The following is a 20279-nucleotide window of genomic DNA, read 5'->3' on the forward strand; positions in this document are numbered from 1 at the left end:
TTTGAATCTGTCAGCAGGGTTCCATTGGCGTCAAACAATTGATACAAGTCCCTCAGTATGTATCGAGAAAGTTTTTCATCAGTGGAAAGTATGTCACGAAGATGTGACTTCATGTACTGAAAATAGAATTAGCACGAATCAAGGCGTGGTCAGAGGCGAGGGGCACCTGCTTCATACGTAACCCACGAAGGAATGAAGACTTCAATCTTCTTGCTAGATCCATGCTCGAGGATTTTGGGTGGTGTGTTCGGAGAGCGAGGTGCTGGCGGATCTGGGTAAGTACTGGCAGGTCTGCGCTCCTTTTCCGGATGTTTGACCACCCTCAACCTCGACCCTATTCGACCAGCTTTGTTTTGGGACAGCATATCTTCCTTTCTCCTCGCAGCATCATCCTGGGGCCTTTCTTTCTTCTCTGGCGACGGCGAAGGTTGTCGCTGAGGCCTCAAGTCCAAGTGCGGCACGTTCTTTGGCTGGGGAGGATTGGTCGCAGGCGCAGATGTAGCACGTTGTACAGGAAATTGAGGAGACGGCTTCTGTGAATCAGGCATCCGAGATTCATTCTCGTATGTTCGCATTGGGTCGTGAAAGCTTGGCAAATGGTCGTCCCAGGATGATTCCAAATTACAAAATGCGCATCCAGAGCAGCGAGGAATCCCAACAGGCAAGCGGTAATGATTCTCGGGCAGATGTCGCTCAACAAGAGATCGGTTTGAAATAGACATCTGAGCTCCTGTCGGGCGGTTCATGCTCAGTAAAAGCTGATGAAGGGCTTGCATCTTGTCCCAAATAACGACGGGCGAATCGAGGAAAACGATTCCAGGATGAAACGCAAGGCCATCTCTGAGGTCAAATCTAGAAGGATGCAATTCTTCAAAATCCTTGAGGCTAAGATAAAGCTCCTTGCGCCGCTTATTAGCCGATTCTGAGGAGTTCTGTGGACCAAGCAGCATAGTCTCATAGGCTAGACAGGCTGCATAGGCACCAACGTTGCCAACTTCATCAAGATAGACTGAGGCCAACTTGTGTGCTAACTCAAACGCCTTTTCATGGTCAGGATAAACATGAAAACTACTAAGCATGGAAAGTGCAATAGCCTTCAAGTAGTAATCCCCAAGATCCGTAGCACTGGCCTCAACCACCTCGAAAACAATCACCCGGTCATCTGGTTTCAGGTCAGTCTCAGCAGGCTTCTTTGTGTTTTCCATGACAGTTTCTTCAGTAGGATCTCTTATCAATGTATGATGTGTCTCTGTCATGATTGGCTGTTTTTGAATGTTCCGAATCCGCTTTTGATTGGCTTCATGTCTCTGATTAGCGTCGATAATCAGCCAATAGAGGTATGAGCGACTATTTATCAGCTCCCAATGGTCCGAGAAAAGTCTCTCTGCCATCGACTTCGCTTTTTTAGCAAATCGATCTCGGATATTTAAGACATGTTCGTCGCCCTGGATGTCCAGGAAGTGCACAAGTTCAGTTGCGTTAGCAAACTCCGCGAAGAAAAATTGCTCATCTCGGTGCTCGTCGTAACTTCCCCCGCAAAACTTATCCACTGCGTCTTGTAAGTTTTCCAGCTCAAAAAGCCATTCAAAGGACCCATCAAGACGGTAGTAGCCGAAGTTGTCTGCAGTAAGAGATAAGATGGACTTCAGCAATCTGTGTGATTCCCATAAATACCCCTCTTCGACCAGAAATCTGTACCAGGGGCCAAGTTGAGGAATTTCTTGCACCGATGCAGAAGGGGTTTGTTGGAATGGAGGAAGTTCACGAGATGTCTGTACCTTCGGTGACTCTACTCTGAACATGTCTCGGATATTTCCTCTGGATTCCCGAACTCTGACGCCAACTCCATAGTTATAAGATATAAGCATTCCTTCTGCGACACTCCAATTCAAAAGGGTTCGAAAATGATTGGTTCCTAGGTAGCTGGATTGTGTAAACGCAAAAGTAATGATTCTCAAGCAGAGCTCGGTCGCCTGGATCTGGAATGAAATCAGCCACATTATTGTAGTGAAGTAAAGTAATCAAATATACCTGCAGCCCAATAGAAGAATAGAACCACGGGTTCATTTGTACTTTTTTCGATGTACTTTCTGTGGTACCTGTTGATGAATGTTCGATTGTATCCTCTGTCGCATCACGTACCACATGCTGGGAAACATGCTTTGGCATATTCTTCGGTCTACCCTTTGACCAGGAGGCCCTACTCTCCATTGCTTCGAGTTTCTGCGGTCCTCTTGTACTACATTCATGTAGATCCGACTCATCGAGATCCACAAACATCTCCTTGACCTTCTCAAGCGCGGCTAACAACGCACCCTTTGTATAAATCATTGCAAAGCATTTCAGCAATTGCAGTAACGTTAATTCTTCATCTGAGTAAGTGACCGAAGAATCGTCCAGCCGACCTTGAACAAACTCTTCGGCCTTTTCGAAGGCCCATTGCTCGAGGAGGAAGTCGGCGTATTCGGCTACCACTGGGAAGAAGTCGACGTGTGAGGCTAGCCGATCTTCAAAGAAAGCGACTCCTATTTTGAAATGCCCCAAGCGATTCAATCTGGACAAGTATGCCAGATCATCGGAAATATCGATGGCCCCATCAAAGTTTAAGTGCACGGTAATGTCTTCCTTTTGATCCCCGGATCGTAATAATCCGTCGAATGTCGTGTTTTGGTGGCTAATGCGACGGACAGGGTATATCGTATTCTCTCGTGTCGCTTCTTCGAGCTTTGATATATCTGGGGCTGCATGTCTCGATCGATGTGATCTCGGTCTTCCATATCTATGACTGAAGCTGGAGCGAGGCCTGGGTCTTGACGCTGCATCGCTCGATGGAGAAAAATCTGGATCAGATAGATCGGCCCACTCATCTTGCTCATCTGAAACGTTGGATATGACAGAGAGATTATCGCTAGAGGTCTTTTCATCGGAAGAAGATCCCTTTCGTGAAGAAGGACGCTCTCGTCTATGCGGAATCATGATCATTCGCTCAGCATATGAATTATCTTCGTAGCGACAAGATGAGGGGAAATACGTGTGGCTTGGCGTGTGGCTTGGTCTCACCCTCTGATGACAAAAAAGCCTGGTGAAAAATCAACGGCTTGACCAGGATCTTACTGGTCTCGCTGCTTAAATTCTTACACATTCAACGGCATTATGGTTTTCAGTCACTCATCATCTAAACGGTTCCGATATGTGGACTTCTGTGAAACCCAGTCGAGCGCCAGTCTCTGTGACCTCAAGGTAGATAACCTCCGGGTTGACTGTTGTTTGCTCATGTCAAAATTACGCTGGGGCCAAGTTCATAATCGAAAATGTGGTGTCATGTACGTGGATTTGACTTTTCACCAGCCGGCGGAGTGCAAGCTATCAGAAGCAGCAATCACCATGGACTTTTCTGAAGTCGATCCACCAGACCCTCACTCTCGGCCGCCCAGCCTGGAAGTGACAGAGTATTTTGGTCCTCGAATTCTGACAGGCGAGAGACGAGAGCGCAAAATCTCCGCAACTGCAACTTTGAATCCTAATGTTGGAACACCAATTGGCGTCAATGCGGGGGTGGGGAGCTTGTCAAGGAACTCAGATGTTATTTACGCGTCAAGGTGGAAGTTCACCGGCACACGACTTACGGCAGAGACATCAGCCGAAAGCAAAACACGAAGCAGCCGTTGCAGACGGCTTGTTTGGCACCTAGAAGAGAACAAATTGGAGCAACAAGTCTTCCACCACCCGACAGTTCACTCAGCAGTCGCTTTCCTACACGACTCCAAACCTTTCTATCTCGATCTTAGAATCGAAGCAAAGATGCATCGGTGGCGAGACCGCATCAAACAATCCATTGTTTACCCGCCCAGGAATCGAAAGTCGTGCACAAGGTCTCTGATAGAGCCAAAGAAGAAACTCGAGACCGGCGAATCATTTCAAAAAACAGTTCTCAATCTTGAACAGACTATGGTGGAGAGAAATCTACATCCCGTGCCAGGTGGGTTTAAAACAACTTTCCACTCTAGTATTCAATTGCATTAACAGCCTACAGAGATATCAGATCCAAAGCCGATAGGCTCAAGTAGTGCCGGAACGTACTGTGAAGATCAAAGCGAATATACCTTGAAAGCATTTCCCAGCGAATCTCTCGTGGCACTTGTGGAGGATATCATCGGGCAAAAACGGCCTGATCTTGGGCATGCAGAATCAAGTGTGTCGGTCCACTCAGATAGCTCAAGTGCTACCCTCGTGCAGCATGCTGAGATAGCCAAGGACGTGGAAAAAGAGCCAGCACCATCTGTCGAAGATGAAACCTCAGCTAGTCCAACGAATGTTCCAATTGTCATCCCATCATCCGGTTCTGGCCAAGCTCCAAATCCTGCCTATTCTGCAAACGAAACTCTCCTGTTTGAGTTCACATTGATGTTTGGTCATATATTACGATTTCTAGCGGCATTGATAAGATATCTTGTCATGGGACTTAACGGGTTACATGCAATTCTTGCAAAGGCTGGAAACGAGAATTGAATCAGAAACATATCGAAGATAACTTGATCATTGACTTTGCGAGCCTATTGAATACATCCTACATGGTATTTATGCCTAAATAACATGATCTAACATCTAGATTTATACACGCGTAGTCTACAGATGTAGAATGACGATGAGTGAAGCAAAAAGCGGAAAGGATTGAAGAGAAATTTTGAGATTGAAGAAAAGGATATGGAAGGTTACATGTAACAAGAAAGTCCAGAAGATGCAAGTATGAACAATAAAGCCTAGGCGACGGTGGTTGCTGCTCGAGGTGTTGATCTCTCACAATGATTAGGATCCTTGTACGGAGTAAAAGCCCCCATTAGCTGGATAAACCAGGTGAGGTTCGTGGCTGGTAACGAATGAGAAGGGCAGTGTACGGAAGCGAAGAGCAGCCATGTGGTTAGATCAATTATTATATGAGGACGATTTACCGCTTTTGCTATTTTTGTACTATTCCATAGGAGAATAGTCATAATTTCAGTATTATCCAGTACTAATACTTATCTAGGCTCATTTAAAGCTTGACTGCCTGACCCATAGATGAATCTCCAACTAAAGGGAATCGAGGCCCTTCTTAAGCGGACCTATATACCCTTAAAGATATCTGTAGTAATATTAATGTCCATAGAGATAGAATAATATTAACACAATTTCTTAGGACTTTGGAGTCTAAAGGACCTACTTTCTAGTCAACCTAGACTAGGCGGCAACCGACATATCTAACATATGCACAGTCGTTTGCTCTCAAAATTGCGAATAACTATTTTCTGCCCTGTAGTAATTTTGAATTTTCTACCAATTCTACCATTTTTGCGTGCTTTTGGGGATCTGACCACAGGGCCGCTACTTGCCTCCGTAGCAGTGGAAAGCAGAATCATTGTGTCTAGATAAGCTGGAAATGATTCTCTACCGGCTTTCGCTGTCCAAACGATAAGCATAGCCTTCTTAATCATGACTGACGAACGAACAACGAGGGTTGCGCGTCATGCGGGGGAAATGAGGGGAAAGGGGCAAAATGGGGCTGACGGGAGAGGAGAGCTAGCAGAGGATCTTGCCAGATCGCCAAATCTACAAAACCAATTCTGGAGTATTCCATTCAATAGTTATGTATTCAAATGTTACTGAACTGTAAAGATCAACCATTGAGGGCAATATAATCATTACGATGAAAGTACTGCCGGAGTTATGAGGTGCGCGTCGCGCTCTGATCTGACTAACCTAATTTGGATGTCCCCTATCAACAATTAGTGTCTGAGTCCTGATTCTACCTCATCATCTTGATTGCTTCCACAAAGTCGTTACCACACTGCTCGCTCTGAAACTGCAATGCCACCTAAGCAAAAAGCCACTGAAGAGTCAGGCAGCGCCACCAAAGTGGGCAAGGTGGCCAAGGCGGATAAGGTCGACAAACCTCCACGGAACAAGCGATGGGCTAAGATTTCCGGATCTGCCAATGCATACGATGCATACAACTTTCAGATTCAGGCACCTGACGCATATGATTACATTTGCCTTTGCAAGCCGCTTAATGACAGTGGATACGATGAGGACGACGAGTGGGACGACGAGGATGAGGACGAGGAAGACGAAGACAAATATGAAGATAAAGAAGAAAATGTTGCGGACAAGGTAAGTCGAGAACGCATTTCAATTTTGTTTCTAGTTCTAATACAGGTTACAATAGCAAAAAAAGGTCCCTTGCGACAACGGCGAGACCTGCGTCTGCTTCAAGCCCGCTGCGGAGCTTCCGGAGCATTCATGGGTTGTCACTAATGCAAGCATACACAAGTTAACTGCATTAGGAATCATGACCAGCTTGCGTCGCCCAGACGGATTTGGGATGTACATATCGAACGATCACTATGGTTTCGGTGTTCTTGAGGTGGGGCAGAATCTTGTCCTTGATTTTGAGGAAGCAAAGACTTGGAAGGAGAAGTGGACTATCTGCGAGGCCACAGCTCTGTTCTTCGCAAAGGGTGTCGCCGATCCCTTGTTCCAGTGAGTTCCTCTCCATTCCATGTTGCTCCTTGGTACTAAACCGATACAGGGTCGATGATGTTCAAGGTGTGGAAGACTTTATGGAATTGATTGGTGTTATGTTCACCACGATGCTAGCCATACTGGATCGCGAAGGTCTGCTAAAGCCCGAATCGGAAGTGAAGAGTCTGGGCGTGGTCATGGGGGCATTCGTTCGTTTCATTCTCACAGACATCGGCCCGGATCACAGCATGGATGCCGGTGAGCTCGACAAAAAAGTCCTTGCCTATGCCAAGAAGTACAATATTGAACTCAAAGGCCTGTCCGATCTTGAGGACGAGCTTGAGGATCAAAGATCAGTGGCTGAGGCGCTCGAACTTCCTGCGTCTGATGACAAAAATAGTGATCCCTGGGGCTGGAAGAAGACCCTGTCGCAGTACAAGAAAGACTATGGGCGGCCTAAGATCGGAGGCGATACCTACGATATCACTACCTTCACCCCTGCCGCTCGCAGGAAAGAGGCTTTTGGTAATAAGGACCCCTTGTCCAAGAAGGACATTGATGCTCTTAAGGCCGGTATGGTGATGCAGTATGCTTGAGTGTATCATCTAACCTACTGGGATTTCTGTTCAAAGCATTTGAAACGGCAGTGCACATTTAGTTGCATGCACATAGTCACTTTTCATATCTGTCATGTACAATTTCCTTCAAATGTAGTCGAACATAAAAATTGAACATTTAAGTCGTTGGCAGGCCCGTTAATGTTCTGCGGCGATTGTTTCCCTTCTCATGTTCAAGTGCACCCATATGTGCTGACAGTAGGTTTCTTTTCTCTCCAGCAGTGGTTCTTGACCCCGTTACAGGCTTGCCATTTCGTTTTGGAATAAATTCCAAGCCCTTAGGTATCGAGTCCGATACTTCCTACGATTGGCAGAAATTAAAATGGTGAAATACACGTGATTGTACCTGTTGCTTGGAATACCCGTTGACTATTGCCTCGAATAGATTCTCTCGGCAGGACAAAAATTCGCAACTCTGACAACAAAGCCTTGACCTATCAAAACAATAATCTAGCTAGGAAAAGATTTACGATAAAAGGTTCACGCGATCGGGTAAAGCTTACGGATTAAAACTCAAAAATCCCCACATTCCAGACCCTGAGAAAGCGGGGACTGCACATGCACCTGCCAAGCTGAATATGATGCCCAGAATGTTACTTCACCCAACCTCAACCTCTACGGAATCGCACCTAACCTCCAGAGCCAGGTACAATCATACAATCAAAAATGGACGAGAAATCCCGGACCGGTAAACGAGTTGCGGCAGCTTGGCACTCCCTGTCCATCGCCGTTTCCGGCAACCCGCCCACCGTTCCTGAAGAAGACTTGCAGGCGGCGGTTATCGATGACGAACATGATGTTGACTACAAGTCCAATCCAGATGTTGCTGCACCACGTGCTTTCAGAAGGACTGGGACTGCGACGCTGTTGCGCCGTAGTGAGATAAAACGCCTGGCATGTCTCTGTCTCTGTCTTGTTTTGTGGATGGCTGGTGTTCCAGATATGTTAGCTCGAGTTCTTGGTCGGTCCGTGGGATTGCAGAATCAGAAGGCTTCGGCACTGGATCGGACTTTGCGGTTGACTGAAGATGGCACATTTCAAATAAGTGTTTTTGAAGACTTGCATTTTGCGGAAGGTGAGAGATACAGACTTGTTCGAGAATCCTTGGGATTATCGATGTTGACTCGGTTCTAGATTCCAATAAAGATGTCCTTACCAACAAGGTCATGGACCATGTTCTCTTCAAGGAGAAGCCGCAGCTTGTGGTTATAAATGGAGATTTGATCTCCGGTGAAGCTACCAAGAGCTCCAACTCCAGCAAGTATCTGGATCAAGTCGTCTCTCCCATGGTGAACGGGAAGTATCTGTGGGCCTCGACTTATGGAAACCATGACAGCGAGATCAATCTGGATCCACGAAAGGATATATACGACCAGGAAAAGAAATACCAGAATAGCCTGACCCAGAGCTTGGTCTCCGGTTCAAAGGCTGGAGTCACAAATTACTACTTGCCAGTGTTTTCACACAGTGGATCCGAATGTGATACACCTGTGCTTCTGCTATGGTTCTTTGATTCAAAAGGTGGACACGAGCCAACCAACCAAGTATCCAAACGCAATTCGATCGCAAGGCCTGACTGGGTTGACGAGTCTGTATGTTTAATCCAATCGCTTCAATGTTTCATATGGACGCTGACGCGAGCAGGTGGTTGAATGGTTCAACCAGACAAAATCGAATCTGAAGGACAAGTATGGGAAGGTTGTTCCATCATTGGCTTTCTATCATATTCCCGCCGATGCTATGCGAGTATATCAAGACAATGGGGTTGATTCCCACAAATCCCCTGGCCTGAACGGAGAAACGGTGGTTCAGCAGGGATCCGGAGCTAGTCCCTATACTGGCCAGGATTCACCATTTATGCGAGCCCTTTTAGATACCTCGGGTCTCATGGCTACTTTCAGTGGCCATGACCACGAAAACGACTGGTATGTGAAAAATTCTTACGGTTCCTTCAGCGCGTTCTAACCGCTCACCCAGGTGCTTCAAATGGGACGGGAAAACAGTTGCTCAGAATCTGTCCGGCAACGGGCTCAACATGTGTTATGGTCGGCATACCGGTTATGGTGGGTATGGCAATGCGGTGCGAGGTGGCAGACAGATCCTCCTCACTCAGGAAACCCTGGCCGATGAGGTTGAAACTTGGATTCGATTGGAAGATGGGACTATCTCGGCACATGTCACTCTGAATGGAACATATGGAGATGATCAATACTCGCCTGTAACGCGGGTCGCGCCGCGAATGGAAAGTGGAAGTTTCAGCCTTCATTCATCGTCTTTACTTCATATGATCTACTTGTGGCTTCCGATTCTGTTGGTTTGGCAATGGAGACGTTGACAAATGTGATACCTCTGCTGACGCACTATGTGGCACAATTGCATTATCTTCACCTTCTATCCATAGAAAAACTTTATTTACAAATATCAACTATGTTCTCCGACAGACGGTAATAAACGGAGCGAATCCTCCTGCCAGAAATAAACTGCGTGTCCGTGTATCTTGAACCGCAATTGTGGATGTAGGAAGCTTTTCCCCAAGTGAATCCTCCACAATCTTCAAGACTTCCCATTTCTCATCCTTCCCTTTAATGGGGGTAGACAACACCGTCGCTGGCGCAACGAAGTCATACGGATGATCGATAGACTTTACGAACGCGAACGAATCGGGTATAGCAGCAGATATGAGGCTTCCCTCCTCATCAAATGAAAGATTATCCACCGGATAGCCCGTCGAGATAGTATCAACGTGCTTCAATTGATCATTCTCCAATTTGTGAACAGTCACCAGCCCCGTCACAGAATGCGAGACATAGTAGAGATGATCACGGCCCTTTGCAATGCCATTTGGAAAGCGGAATCCTTCTTTCGCGGCGATATTACACTTCGCAGTATCGGATCGACAATAAGTGAGACTTCCAGTACCGTATAGCATTTCCAGATCGCGAAACCGTCCAGTCTTGCCTTTGTGATCATTTGTGATCACGAATCCCACTCCATCAGCATCAACAGCCAAGTTATTGGGCGAAATAATAGCATCGCTGTAAATAGTCCGAACATGCTCAAGGGTATCGGTATCCTTATTCAAATCGAATATTTCGACCGTGGAATTCGCCCCATAACTCCAGGGATCCAAAATCTCCCCTGTAGAGTCGATGGCGGGTTTGTGATTAATCAACCAGAACCGCACTGTGGACCCAATATGCCGCACATCAAATCCGTGAAGATCTAATGGACTATGATAGCCACTGATTTTCAATTGACGAGGAGTGGACAGTCCAGAATCGGGGTCGACATCATCAATATTCAACACCGTAATGTGATCGGTGAGAGAGCGTGCCGAGACATCATACTTGTTTCCACCGGGATTCCATCCCTGACGGGATTCGATAGTCGAGCATGCGGCGTATAATTTTCGGTCGTGGTGATCTAACCACATATCCTCGCAGCCAGCCAGGAGAGGGTCATATTGTCGAGTGCATACCCAAGGGAAATCTTCAAGCGGTTGGATTTCGCGGCCTATGCCGAGTGTGATGAATAGGATGTTGTGCACGTAGGCTTTGTAGAACATTGAAAGGACGAGTATGGAGATTGTCCAGTATAGGGATCGTCCCCAGAGGCTTTTGCCCTGAATCTGTTGCGCCATGGCCTCGAACTCTGAGATTTGTTTTCCAGTGCTACTTATATGAGAGCAGTGTTCGAAAATTGCTTATTTTGTTGGGATTTTCAAGGTGATTTGGAAATGTCAGCATGGGATCGGCCCATCCCGGAGGCCTCGGCCGGGGTGCGGGGTTGACTTTCCCAATGCCGCGCAATAGAATCGCAAATGAACAATATGGTGTATTAGCTTATGTTCAGCCAGCTAGGCTTTCTATGAGAATAAAGGATGGTTTGATGAAACCAATTGAAAGTAGGTAGTCACTAGAAGAGTAGATCACAATAGATGGGGGAAAGTGGGTCTTATCGCCAGTTATATCATTTCGATTACGGAGTACACTTTCATCTAATGCACCATATCCATCATGGCCTCGTTTCGCAGCTTGCGAACGAACTACACCTCACTCTTGAAAGGCTTCACTGCATCAAATCGGGAATTTGAAGTCCTTACAACCATCCCCGCTAATGGCCCCGCACCAAAAGTCCTATATGTGCTCGACTCGTCATTCAACCCACCAACCCGTGCACATCTTCGCATCGCCAGCTCTGCACTTCTAGAACGACTCGACCCACACTCCCGCCTACTACTATTACTTGCTACGCAAAATGCGGATAAACCTTCAAAACCAGCCTTGTTCGAGGATCGGCTCGCCATGATGGAGTTATTTGCTCATGATCTACGATCCCACCTGGCTACCAGCACAGCAGCTCAAGGACACACTCCGTCTCTTGAGCGTATCCCCGCCATTGACATTGGAGTCACCAAAAAGCCATACTTTATTGACAAGGCTTCAGCGATTGAGGCCTCGGGGATTTACCCTGCTCCGCTTGAACAGGTCCATCTCACTGGCTATGATACATTGATCCGTATCTTTAACCCGAAATATTACCCGCCGGAACATACATTGGCGCCGCTGGCGCCACTTTTCTCACAACATCGGTTGCGGGTTACATTGAGGCCCAGTGATGAGTGGGGAAGTGTAGAGGATCAGAGGGCCTTTTTGACTGCTCTCGCCCGTGGGGATCGGGAAAACGAGGGTGGGCGGAAAGAATGGGCGCAAAGAATTCAGCTGGTTGAAGGGAGGAAGCCAGGGCAACAGTCGGTTAGCTCTACGAAAGCACGTGAGGCGATTCAGTCTGAAATTCAAGACTTGGAGTGGCTGGTTCCGGATAATGTGCTTCAATTCTTGTCATCTGAGAAGCCATATTCTACAGAGAACTCTACATAGCTCGACTGTGCTAGAAATTGAAGGTGGCCCTGATGGGCCGTCACTTGGATATCACTTTTTTTCCAATTCATGGAAACATATCGTACATTATTGTCGCATGTTAACCATGCACGTCTCAACAACAAGATGTTCCGGAGTCTCCGATATGCAGATCGCCGTTTTTGTTAACATATATCGTACACCCCGGGCCGAGCTTCCCTGTCCTTTAAAGTTTATTCTCATGAGTTTTCCTCCTCCTCGCGCTTTCCAAGTGTGTATGCAAGTCCACCACCGATCATATTCACCAGACAGAGAGCCATTGTTCCACCGCGCACCACCCCGCGAACTCCGAACTTCTTCATCATCGGTTGGCGTCGTCGGCTGGCGAGGAGCAAGTATAAGCCTGACCACGCAGCGCTGATACCGGCAGTGTCGGTCTTGAAGCCTTGGAGGTTCGCATAGCTGGTGAAGAGGAGGACAGGAGTGAAGAGCATAGGGAAGACCTGGAATGGGCGGGCATGTTGCGCGGTGATGAGCGAGGCGAGCAGAGTCGGCGGGAATGAGTTTTCTGATAGAGGAATGCGTCAGCAAGATTGAATTCTTCGTAAGATTTATTGTAGCAGAAGTAGAAGCTTGAAGCTTATTGGAGCTGAACGAATACTTACCACCCCATGCTCGGAAGCGCTGTACAAGCGTCTGTTTGGTTTGCTCGATGCTTGAATCCTTCGCCATGGTGAATAAGTGATTGAAATAAACTTGAACGAAGCTGTTTCCAAATATTGACTCTTCTTCTTCTCGAAAAAGCAGTCCAAGGCTGTGATATGCGCGAAAATATGGAGCAGACCTGGGTTTGGTTGCTGTGGGGAGATTTGTGCCTATCTAACCAACGGATAAGCGCATGTCGTTCCCGCTTGGCAAAGACACCTAAGACTATACTTTTTCCGCTTGACCCCCCCGAGTCTCCCACTTCATCCGCATTTCACTCTACCAATACGAGTGCTCTAATTCACAGCCCTGAGCGTTTATCCAGGCTTGACTTCTTTGTCTGCCTCTTGGGGAATCAGGCGCCTCTTGCCCGCGTCTTACGCCAATCGGCAATTGTCCACCCCTCGCCGATTTGACCTCAACTCGCGACTCACCCTCCACCCTCTCCGCTATCCATAATGCCGGCCACGGCATCCGGCTCTGACGCCAAAGGCGATGGCGCACGGTCGCGCGAACATAAACAGGGCAACCAGGATCGCAAGTTTACTCCCGACCAGAAAGCCGCTGTGTTGCGAATTCGAAAATGTGCACCTACGGCATTCTACGAGATCCTTTTGATCGAACGCACGGCGACAGATAGCGAGATCAAGAAGGCGTACAGGAAGCAGAGTTTGCTGACACATCCGGACAAGAACGGATATGACGGGGCGGATGAAGCGTTCAAGAGTAAGTGGAAGATCAGGTCTATCTGCTATAATTCCCGTCCCTAACCTTCTGGCAGTGGTGTCGCGCGCGTTCCAAATTCTCTCGGATGCTGATAAGAAATCTCGGTACGACAAATTTGGAGGAGACCCGGATAGCAGATTTAACCCCGGTCCCACCGCTTCCGCTGGTGGTGGTGGCTCACCGTTTGGCGGTGGTGGAGGGTTCGGTGGTGGAGGATTCTCGCGAGGTGGAGGTGGATTCGATGATGAGATTTCCCCAGAGGAGCTGTTCAATCGGTTCTTCGGCGGTGGTGGCGGTGGCTTCGGCGGTGGATTCGGTACGTTTTCAGGTCCTTGCATAAAAGGTGTTCATTCGACATTTCTAACAGCATGATTCAGGAGGCCCTCAGTTCGTCTTCAACATGGGCGGTGGCCCAGGATTCCGTGTGCACCAGTTCGGAGGGGCTGCTCCACGAAGACGACCTCGCGCAACCAACTCAGGGCAACCTCAAGCTCCTCCTGACGCATGGTCCATTCTTCGCCAAATCCTGCCTCTCCTCATTCTTTTCATCCTTCCTCTCCTCTCGTCACTGTTCTCCGGCTCTACTCCGACCAGTCCTTCCTACCGATATGATACAGCCAAGCCTCCTCACACCATGGGCCGCACAACTCCTAAGCTTAATCTCAATTACTTCGTTAACCCGTTAGATGTGGAGGACTTAAGTCCCCGCAAACTCCGACAATTAGACCAGCGAGTGGAAGTGGATTACGTGTCAGGACTCAAGTTTGAATGCGAGCGTGAAGTGCAGTTGCGAGACCGAAGGATTCAAGAGGCTCAGGGTTGGTTCTTCCCTGATGTGGACAAGATGAAGGAGGCCCGGGCAATGGAGTTGAAGAATTGCCGTAAGCTGGAATCCCTTAGAGGAAAGATTTAAGAATCAGACTGGATTCTGCATTAGCCTTTGATCGACATGCGTGACGGATGGCGTCTAATGTTGGGTTCTTTTTGCTAGCTTAGTTTTATGTATATGTCTATTCCAAATGCATCATTGCCCAGGTGGACTTGGGTTCCGAGTTGGCCCAGGATTTTCATACAAAGTATATTCATTCTATTTACGTAAAATTTTACAAGTTTTGTGTCCATAATCAGGAACCCAAAAAAAACAACTCAGATTTGACGGTGTTGTATGTGGCTAGTGAGGTGGAAATTGTGCATGCTTAGTCAAGGGCTTCATCCTAAGTGAAGAAACATAATCTCCAAAGATGGTAGAACATCCAGCCTCACCCCATATATCTCCCCGCACTTGTGACCGCTTTTAGCCGATACCAGGAAGAGTCTATCACCAGCCTGTACTGGGCCAACGTCTTGGTCACCTGCGGGATCACTGTATCTCTGAACTGGCCCTGACAATTCCATCCGCACAATCACTTCAAACGTTCAACCACGATTACCATTACATTTCCAGCTTTGTCAAGAGACGGAAAAAATCTACCTCTCGGGCGGCTTTTTTCCAGACTGTGACAACGAGACATTTTGACAGAGCAGAGCCAGCATGTCCGACTCTCTGTCTGACGCGGACAAGGTTTGTCGAACACCATTCCGCAGAGCCATCCTTGGAACTCCGCAGTCGCTAATGCCACTTCTCACGATTAGATCCGGAACAAACGCCTTGCTAAGCTTTCAAACCCAGTACCTGCACCTGGTGAAGGCTCATCTGCCTCACCACCAAATTCCGCCAACGCTTCCCCCGCACGGTCGCCAGTCTCATCCAGGCCTGCCTCACCGTCCACCGCACAGACACCCCAGCGCTTCGAGGGAAAGCGGATCAAGATCACCCCCACTACCCCTGGTCTGGAACGACCACGCTCGACCGCACCGTCTACTCCGGGAACCCCACCACCGGGGAAAGTCGAAACAATTGAGACATTTGAAGACCGGATCTTAAGTGCTGTGTTCAAAATTACCTTGGATGAGGGCCAAAGAGATCTCCATGGCCCAAGGGTTTATCTCCCGGGACTGCGCAGCGAGTTGGAGGGTGATGGGAAAGAGCTGCGCATCCGCGCGTCGTACTTGGACCAAGCGCTCCTGGAAGCCGGTTCCAAGGCAGAGAAAGGGCGTCCGTTAGAGTACCTACTGCCATGTTGGAAGCGTATTACGAAGTTATATAAGGGATTCCGACGGTCTAGTGACGATGATCCCAAATTCCAGGTGCTCTGTGAGGCACGTCGACTTTGCATGAGCTATTGTATTTTTGGCATTACCATGCCGGAGATGTTTGGGTGTGTTCCAACAGATGTCCAAGGAGGTTGTGAATGACGCTGACTTTCTGGCAGGCTTGATTCCCCGGAGTGCTCTCCATTAGCACCATACCTACTGACAGACCCGGAGGATGAAAAGGGTATTGATTTTGAATTCATTAGCGAAGCGGTTAAGCGTTTTGAGGAAGACGAGAGCGTCAAGCCCGCCTTCATTGCTGCTGTGGAGGAGCTCAGCGCTGGCTTGTCCAAAATGGACATTAACGACGACTACAAGCCCTATTCTATGGTTTGTTGACACCTCATTCGAAGTGATGTACGCTTGTACTAACAATATCTACAGGCCCTGCGAAACCTCGTTCGCCATCCCACCGTCGCAGCGGCAATCACAGAATCAGACACCTTTAACGATTCGAAGGACGCAGCGCAGTTTGAGAAGGTCACTCTCCTAGGGCCATGGTTCAGTCTTTCACCCCTGCAACCGAAAGTTACATTGTCATATTTCTCGAGCCCCAAAACTCGCGATCAAGCATACATCTTGAACGCTCAGCGATCTCTTCGCATGACACAGCAATTGGTTAGCTCCGACTTGTTGGATGTCATCAACCACATGATTCGTGCCTCGAAAGAGGCTAGAGATCGAGTTCTTGACTGGTTTGCCACTGCTCTAAACATCAACCATAAACGTCGGGCAATGCAGGTTGATCCTGAGAAGGTCTCGTCGGACGGATTCATGTTCAATATCACAACATGTCTGGATCAGCTCTGTGAGCCATTCATGGACGCTTCCTTTAGCAAGATCGATCGCATTGACGCGGAGTATCTTCACCGGGGTTCCCGAGTTGACATGAGAGACGAGACAAAGATAAATGCGGACCAGCACGTTTCAGATGCCTTCTATTCCAAGAAAGCCGAGGGAACATCAAACTTCATCACTGAGATCTTTTTCTTAACAGTGGCCGCGCACCACTACGGCAGTGAGTCGTTGACTTCCAAGCTTGAACAACTCGATAAGGATTTACGTCACATGGAGTCTACTATTACAAAGTTTGAACTTGAGCGACATCGGTGGTCTGGAAACCCCATGCAGCTACGAGTATTCGAGCAGGCGCTGAAAAAGTACAAGGACAAGCTTGATCTTGGACTGGCTTTGAAGTATAGTCTACAAGGCGTGCTATTTGATGATCAATGGCAAGCACGCTCTATGCTGTTCATGCGCTATGTCACAGTTTGGCTTTTGAGGCTCGTTTCGGGTGTGAACTTCCCCAAAGAGAAACTTACCTTGCCTTTGCCCCAGACACAGCCCGAGATATTCCAATGCTTGCCCGAGTACTTCCTTGATGGTATCGTGAGTAACTTCAAATTTATCATGTGGGGTTTGCCACAGATCATTACTGCTACCCAGGGAGATGAACTAGTCATGCTGGCAATTACATTCCTGGAGAGCTCCAGCTACATTAAAAACCCATACCTCAAGGCTGGCCTCGTTTCCATCTTGTTCCGTGGTACATGGGACCGCCCTGGTGGTGCCCGTGGTGTTCTGGTGGACCTTCTCAACTCCATGAATTTTGCGAACGAGTATCTTCTTCATGCAGTTATGAAATTCTACATCGAGGCAGAACACACTGGGACGCACACCCAATTCTTCGATAAGTTCAATATTCGCTTTGAAATTTTCCAGATCATCAAATGCATCTGGCCCAACACCCTGTACCGGGAGAAGTTGTCCATTCAGGCCAGCCAAAATCTGGAATTCTTTGTTCAGTTCGTGAACCTACTTCTTAACGATGTGACCTACGTGCTTGACGAGTCTTTCGGTGCCTTTAAGACCATCAATACCACCCAACAGGAGTTGGCTCGAGAAGCCAACACAATGGAAGAGACCACACGACAGGAGCGAGAAGAGCATCTCGCGACTGCCCAACGCAGTGCTAAATCATACATGCAATTGACCAACGTGACAGTCTCCATGCTCAAGCTCTTTACCGATGCCCTGGCCGATTCATTCACCATGCCGGAGATTGTTCAGCGTCTGGCTGACATGTTGGACTACAACCTCGATGCTATGGTGGGACCAAAGAGTTCCAATCTGCGTGTTGACAACCTTCAGGAATATGGATTTAACCCTCGTGCTCTCCTGAGTGAGATCATCGACGTCTATCTGAACTTGATGCCCAAACAGAATTTCATCACTGCGGTTGCTCGCGATGGCCGGTCCTACAAGCCAGAGAACTTTGATAAGGCGGCAGACATTCTACGCAAGTGGTCTTTGAAATCCCCAGAAGAGCTTCGTCGCTGGAGCCAGCTGCAGAAGAGAGTTGTGGAGGCCAAGGCGCTTGATGATCAAGCAGAGGAAGACCTGGGCGAGATCCCCGACGAGTTCTTGGGTATGTTTAGCGATAGTGCTTTTATGCGAAGCATGCTAATCTTGCCAGATCCCCTTATGTATACTTTGATGGAAGACCCTGTCATTCTTCCCAGCTCCCGGATGTCGATCGACCGTGCTACTATCCGATCGCACCTACTCAGTGACCCTAACGACCCATTCAATCGTGTCCCCTTGACCATAGAGGACGTGATACCCGGTAAGACCTGTCATTTGTCTCTCTTCCGCACACAAAACTGACTTTCTCAGACACCGAACTTAAGGCCAAGATTGAAGCGTTCAAAGCTGAAAAAACTGGACGCAAGGCACCTTCGCAGCCGATGGATACATCCGATTAGGTCTTTATGAATATAGATAGAGTTGGAGCCATTATGACCGCTTTCCTGTTTAGGACCGTTACATCACTTTCTCGTACAACTTTAAATCCAACCTTAGTTTCCCCCACTGTAGCTCCTTGCTTCCCTCTTTTCTTCCATTCCACAATTCAATCATGGGGGCCATCATCTCTACCAGCTGGGGTGCCTTGTCGTCCATCCAGGATTTTTTACCCCCCACGCCTGCAGCCTACACTGGTGTGGCAACCGTGTTCCAGTACTTTCCCATCGTAAGTAAACAAGCCGCCAAGCTTTTGATACCCCTGCAAATGAGCCGCGCGCTCACAACATCCAGTTCTCGGTCGTCCAATGGTTTCTATCATGGCATCCAGCCGGCAAAACTTCCATGAAAAGCTCTATTTTCAACCTACCCGGCCGGGTAGCGTGGTGCATCATGGAGATCGTCGGTCCACTCAACCTGATCTACAACCTCTCTCAAACCTCACCAAGTTTCTTCGAACTGCCAGTTCCCAATCAGCTTGTCGCCGCGCTTTACTGTACCCACTATCTGAACCGTGCAGTCATCTCACCATTCTTCTCAGCCCCGAGCATGTCCCCTATCCACGTGTTCATCATGTTTAGCGCTATTGGCTTCAACTGGCTGAACTCATCTTGCATCGCAGGCTGGTTGAGTGGGTACGCGATCCCAATCGCTGGGTTCCGGACTGACGGCTCTCCGGCACTGGATCCCTCATCAGCCAGTTTCGCCCTTGTGCAAATCCTCCCTTTCATTGGAGCGATCATGTTCTCTTTGGGAATGGCAGGCAACATCTTTTCCGAGACAGAGCTTTTCCGCCTTCGAAGAGAATCAGCGGAACAGCGCTCTACCAAGAAATCGGATATCACCACCGTCGTTGTAGACTCCAGTGGTTCTGATGGTAACAAGTTTCACAGGGTCTATGTTATTCCACCGGTTGAGGGAGTCTTCCGCACGATCTTGTACCCTCACTACGTCTTCGAGTGGCTTGAATGGTTTGGGTTTATGCTTGTCGGTACTGCAGTTCTCCCGCTGTCGGGGAAGAGTATTGCTCCGCCTCTCCAAGCCGCGCCGTGGGTTTTCCCTGCCGCTTGGATTGTGGAACTGCTGGGTATCCCGCTTCCGTTGCCAGCCGTGCTCTTTGTCATTAACGCGGTGGCTAATATGCTACCTCATGCGCGGTGGGGCCGGAAGTGGTATGTTGAAAAATTCGGGGAGAAGGCAGTTGCGGGGCGTGGGGCTGTTATCCCTGGCTGTGCATGGATGTAAGCCGAGATTTCTTGTTCTATGAAGCCATTTGATTTGTTCAGCATTTCAATGTGCCAGATCATTGCCAACAATGGAAGGGTTCATCAATCAGAAACAGAAAAATAAGGAATTTTCATCAGGTGAAGATTCGTAAGCTCTGAATAATGGGGCATATCTAACAAGCCACAATCACATCACTGCATGTGGTGGGTAGCCAGTATCTCCGAGCCCAAGTTCTGAGTATGGCACGCCTAAGAATATATAAGCACGGAAATTCTTCAAATGTAACATAATATAAAGATACATATGAAAATAACCAAACGCCATGCATATTTGACCGGAGAAACCGTCAACATTTTTGAAGACAGGATGAATATCTTTGCCATATCAACCAAATTAAACTACTCTCTGCCTCGGCGCGACCCTTAATAACTTGCCAAGAAAGCCTGCGTGTCTTGGCAGAGGACCGGACCCGGAGGAATCATGTCCATTGAGTAAGACTGGACACTTGTCTAGAGCTAGTGTGGAAACCGGCATCTCCGAGTAACTCCCAAAACGGCAAATGGATCTTACTTTCCCGTCACCCGCTAGTACAAATCCCGTGTTTCAGGAGAGAAAAGAAAAATAACTGCCGAAATACCTCCCGCAGGGTTCT

General features: G+C 48.1%; 10 protein-coding genes across 10 annotated transcripts; 7 read left to right on the top strand and 3 right to left on the bottom strand.

The window, feature by feature from the left end:
- Window positions 1–149: 149 nt before the first annotated feature.
- N7520_006864 (uncharacterized protein) lies at window positions 150–2982 on the bottom strand (the record flags this gene model as incomplete). The annotated part of the gene is made up of 2 exons (XM_057140798.1): window positions 150–1979; window positions 2143–2982. The coding sequence occupies 2 exons, from the start codon at window positions 2980–2982 to the stop codon at window positions 150–152; spliced, it is 2670 nt and encodes an 889-aa protein (XP_056994804.1).
- A 402-nt stretch (window positions 2983–3384) lies between these two features.
- On the top strand, window positions 3385–4509 carry N7520_006865 (uncharacterized protein; the record flags this gene model as incomplete). Its single annotated transcript, XM_057140799.1, has 2 exons — window positions 3385–3979; window positions 4034–4509. 2 exons carry the CDS (start codon window positions 3385–3387, stop codon window positions 4507–4509), a joined length of 1071 nt encoding a protein of 356 aa, XP_056994805.1.
- A 1335-nt stretch (window positions 4510–5844) lies between these two features.
- Window positions 5845–7094, top strand: N7520_006866 (uncharacterized protein; the record flags this gene model as incomplete). The annotated part of the gene is made up of 3 exons (XM_057140800.1): window positions 5845–6147; window positions 6203–6516; window positions 6566–7094. The coding sequence occupies 3 exons, from the start codon at window positions 5845–5847 to the stop codon at window positions 7092–7094; spliced, it is 1146 nt and encodes a 381-aa protein (XP_056994806.1).
- Window positions 7095–7781: 687 nt separating this feature from the next.
- N7520_006867 (metallophosphoesterase family protein) lies at window positions 7782–9450 on the top strand (the record flags this gene model as incomplete). The annotated part of the gene is made up of 4 exons (XM_057140801.1): window positions 7782–8190; window positions 8250–8707; window positions 8760–9040; window positions 9093–9450. The coding sequence occupies 4 exons, from the start codon at window positions 7782–7784 to the stop codon at window positions 9448–9450; spliced, it is 1506 nt and encodes a 501-aa protein (XP_056994807.1).
- A 90-nt stretch (window positions 9451–9540) lies between these two features.
- N7520_006868 (uncharacterized protein) lies at window positions 9541–10755 on the bottom strand (the record flags this gene model as incomplete). Its single annotated transcript, XM_057140802.1, has 1 exon — window positions 9541–10755. One exon carries the CDS (start codon window positions 10753–10755, stop codon window positions 9541–9543), a length of 1215 nt encoding a protein of 404 aa, XP_056994808.1.
- Window positions 10756–11131: 376 nt separating this feature from the next.
- Window positions 11132–11995, top strand: N7520_006869 (nicotinate-nicotinamide nucleotide adenylyltransferase; the record flags this gene model as incomplete). Its single annotated transcript, XM_057140803.1, has 1 exon — window positions 11132–11995. One exon carries the CDS (start codon window positions 11132–11134, stop codon window positions 11993–11995), a length of 864 nt encoding a protein of 287 aa, XP_056994809.1.
- Window positions 11996–12213: 218 nt separating this feature from the next.
- Window positions 12214–12706, bottom strand: N7520_006870 (uncharacterized protein; the record flags this gene model as incomplete). The annotated part of the gene is made up of 2 exons (XM_057140804.1): window positions 12214–12542; window positions 12640–12706. The coding sequence occupies 2 exons, from the start codon at window positions 12704–12706 to the stop codon at window positions 12214–12216; spliced, it is 396 nt and encodes a 131-aa protein (XP_056994810.1).
- A 431-nt stretch (window positions 12707–13137) lies between these two features.
- On the top strand, window positions 13138–14318 carry N7520_006871 (J domain-containing protein; the record flags this gene model as incomplete). The annotated part of the gene is made up of 3 exons (XM_057140805.1): window positions 13138–13405; window positions 13461–13721; window positions 13783–14318. The coding sequence occupies 3 exons, from the start codon at window positions 13138–13140 to the stop codon at window positions 14316–14318; spliced, it is 1065 nt and encodes a 354-aa protein (XP_056994811.1).
- Window positions 14319–14936: 618 nt separating this feature from the next.
- Window positions 14937–18363, top strand: N7520_006872 (ubiquitin-ubiquitin ligase UFD2; the record flags this gene model as incomplete). The annotated part of the gene is made up of 6 exons (XM_057140806.1): window positions 14937–14966; window positions 15038–15663; window positions 15718–15928; window positions 15983–18026; window positions 18075–18224; window positions 18275–18363. The coding sequence occupies 6 exons, from the start codon at window positions 14937–14939 to the stop codon at window positions 18361–18363; spliced, it is 3150 nt and encodes a 1049-aa protein (XP_056994812.1).
- Window positions 18364–18515: 152 nt separating this feature from the next.
- On the top strand, window positions 18516–19645 carry N7520_006873 (3-oxo-5-alpha-steroid 4-dehydrogenase family protein; the record flags this gene model as incomplete). The annotated part of the gene is made up of 2 exons (XM_057140807.1): window positions 18516–18629; window positions 18695–19645. 2 exons carry the CDS (start codon window positions 18516–18518, stop codon window positions 19643–19645), a joined length of 1065 nt encoding a protein of 354 aa, XP_056994813.1.
- Window positions 19646–20279: the final 634 nt, after the last annotated feature.

This window comes from Penicillium odoratum (genome assembly GCF_028828045.1).
Source record: "Penicillium odoratum strain IBT 22623 chromosome Unknown utg000005l_segment0_segment0, whole genome shotgun sequence".
In the NCBI taxonomy this organism is placed as follows: Eukaryota; Fungi; Ascomycota; class Eurotiomycetes; order Eurotiales; family Aspergillaceae; genus Penicillium; species Penicillium odoratum.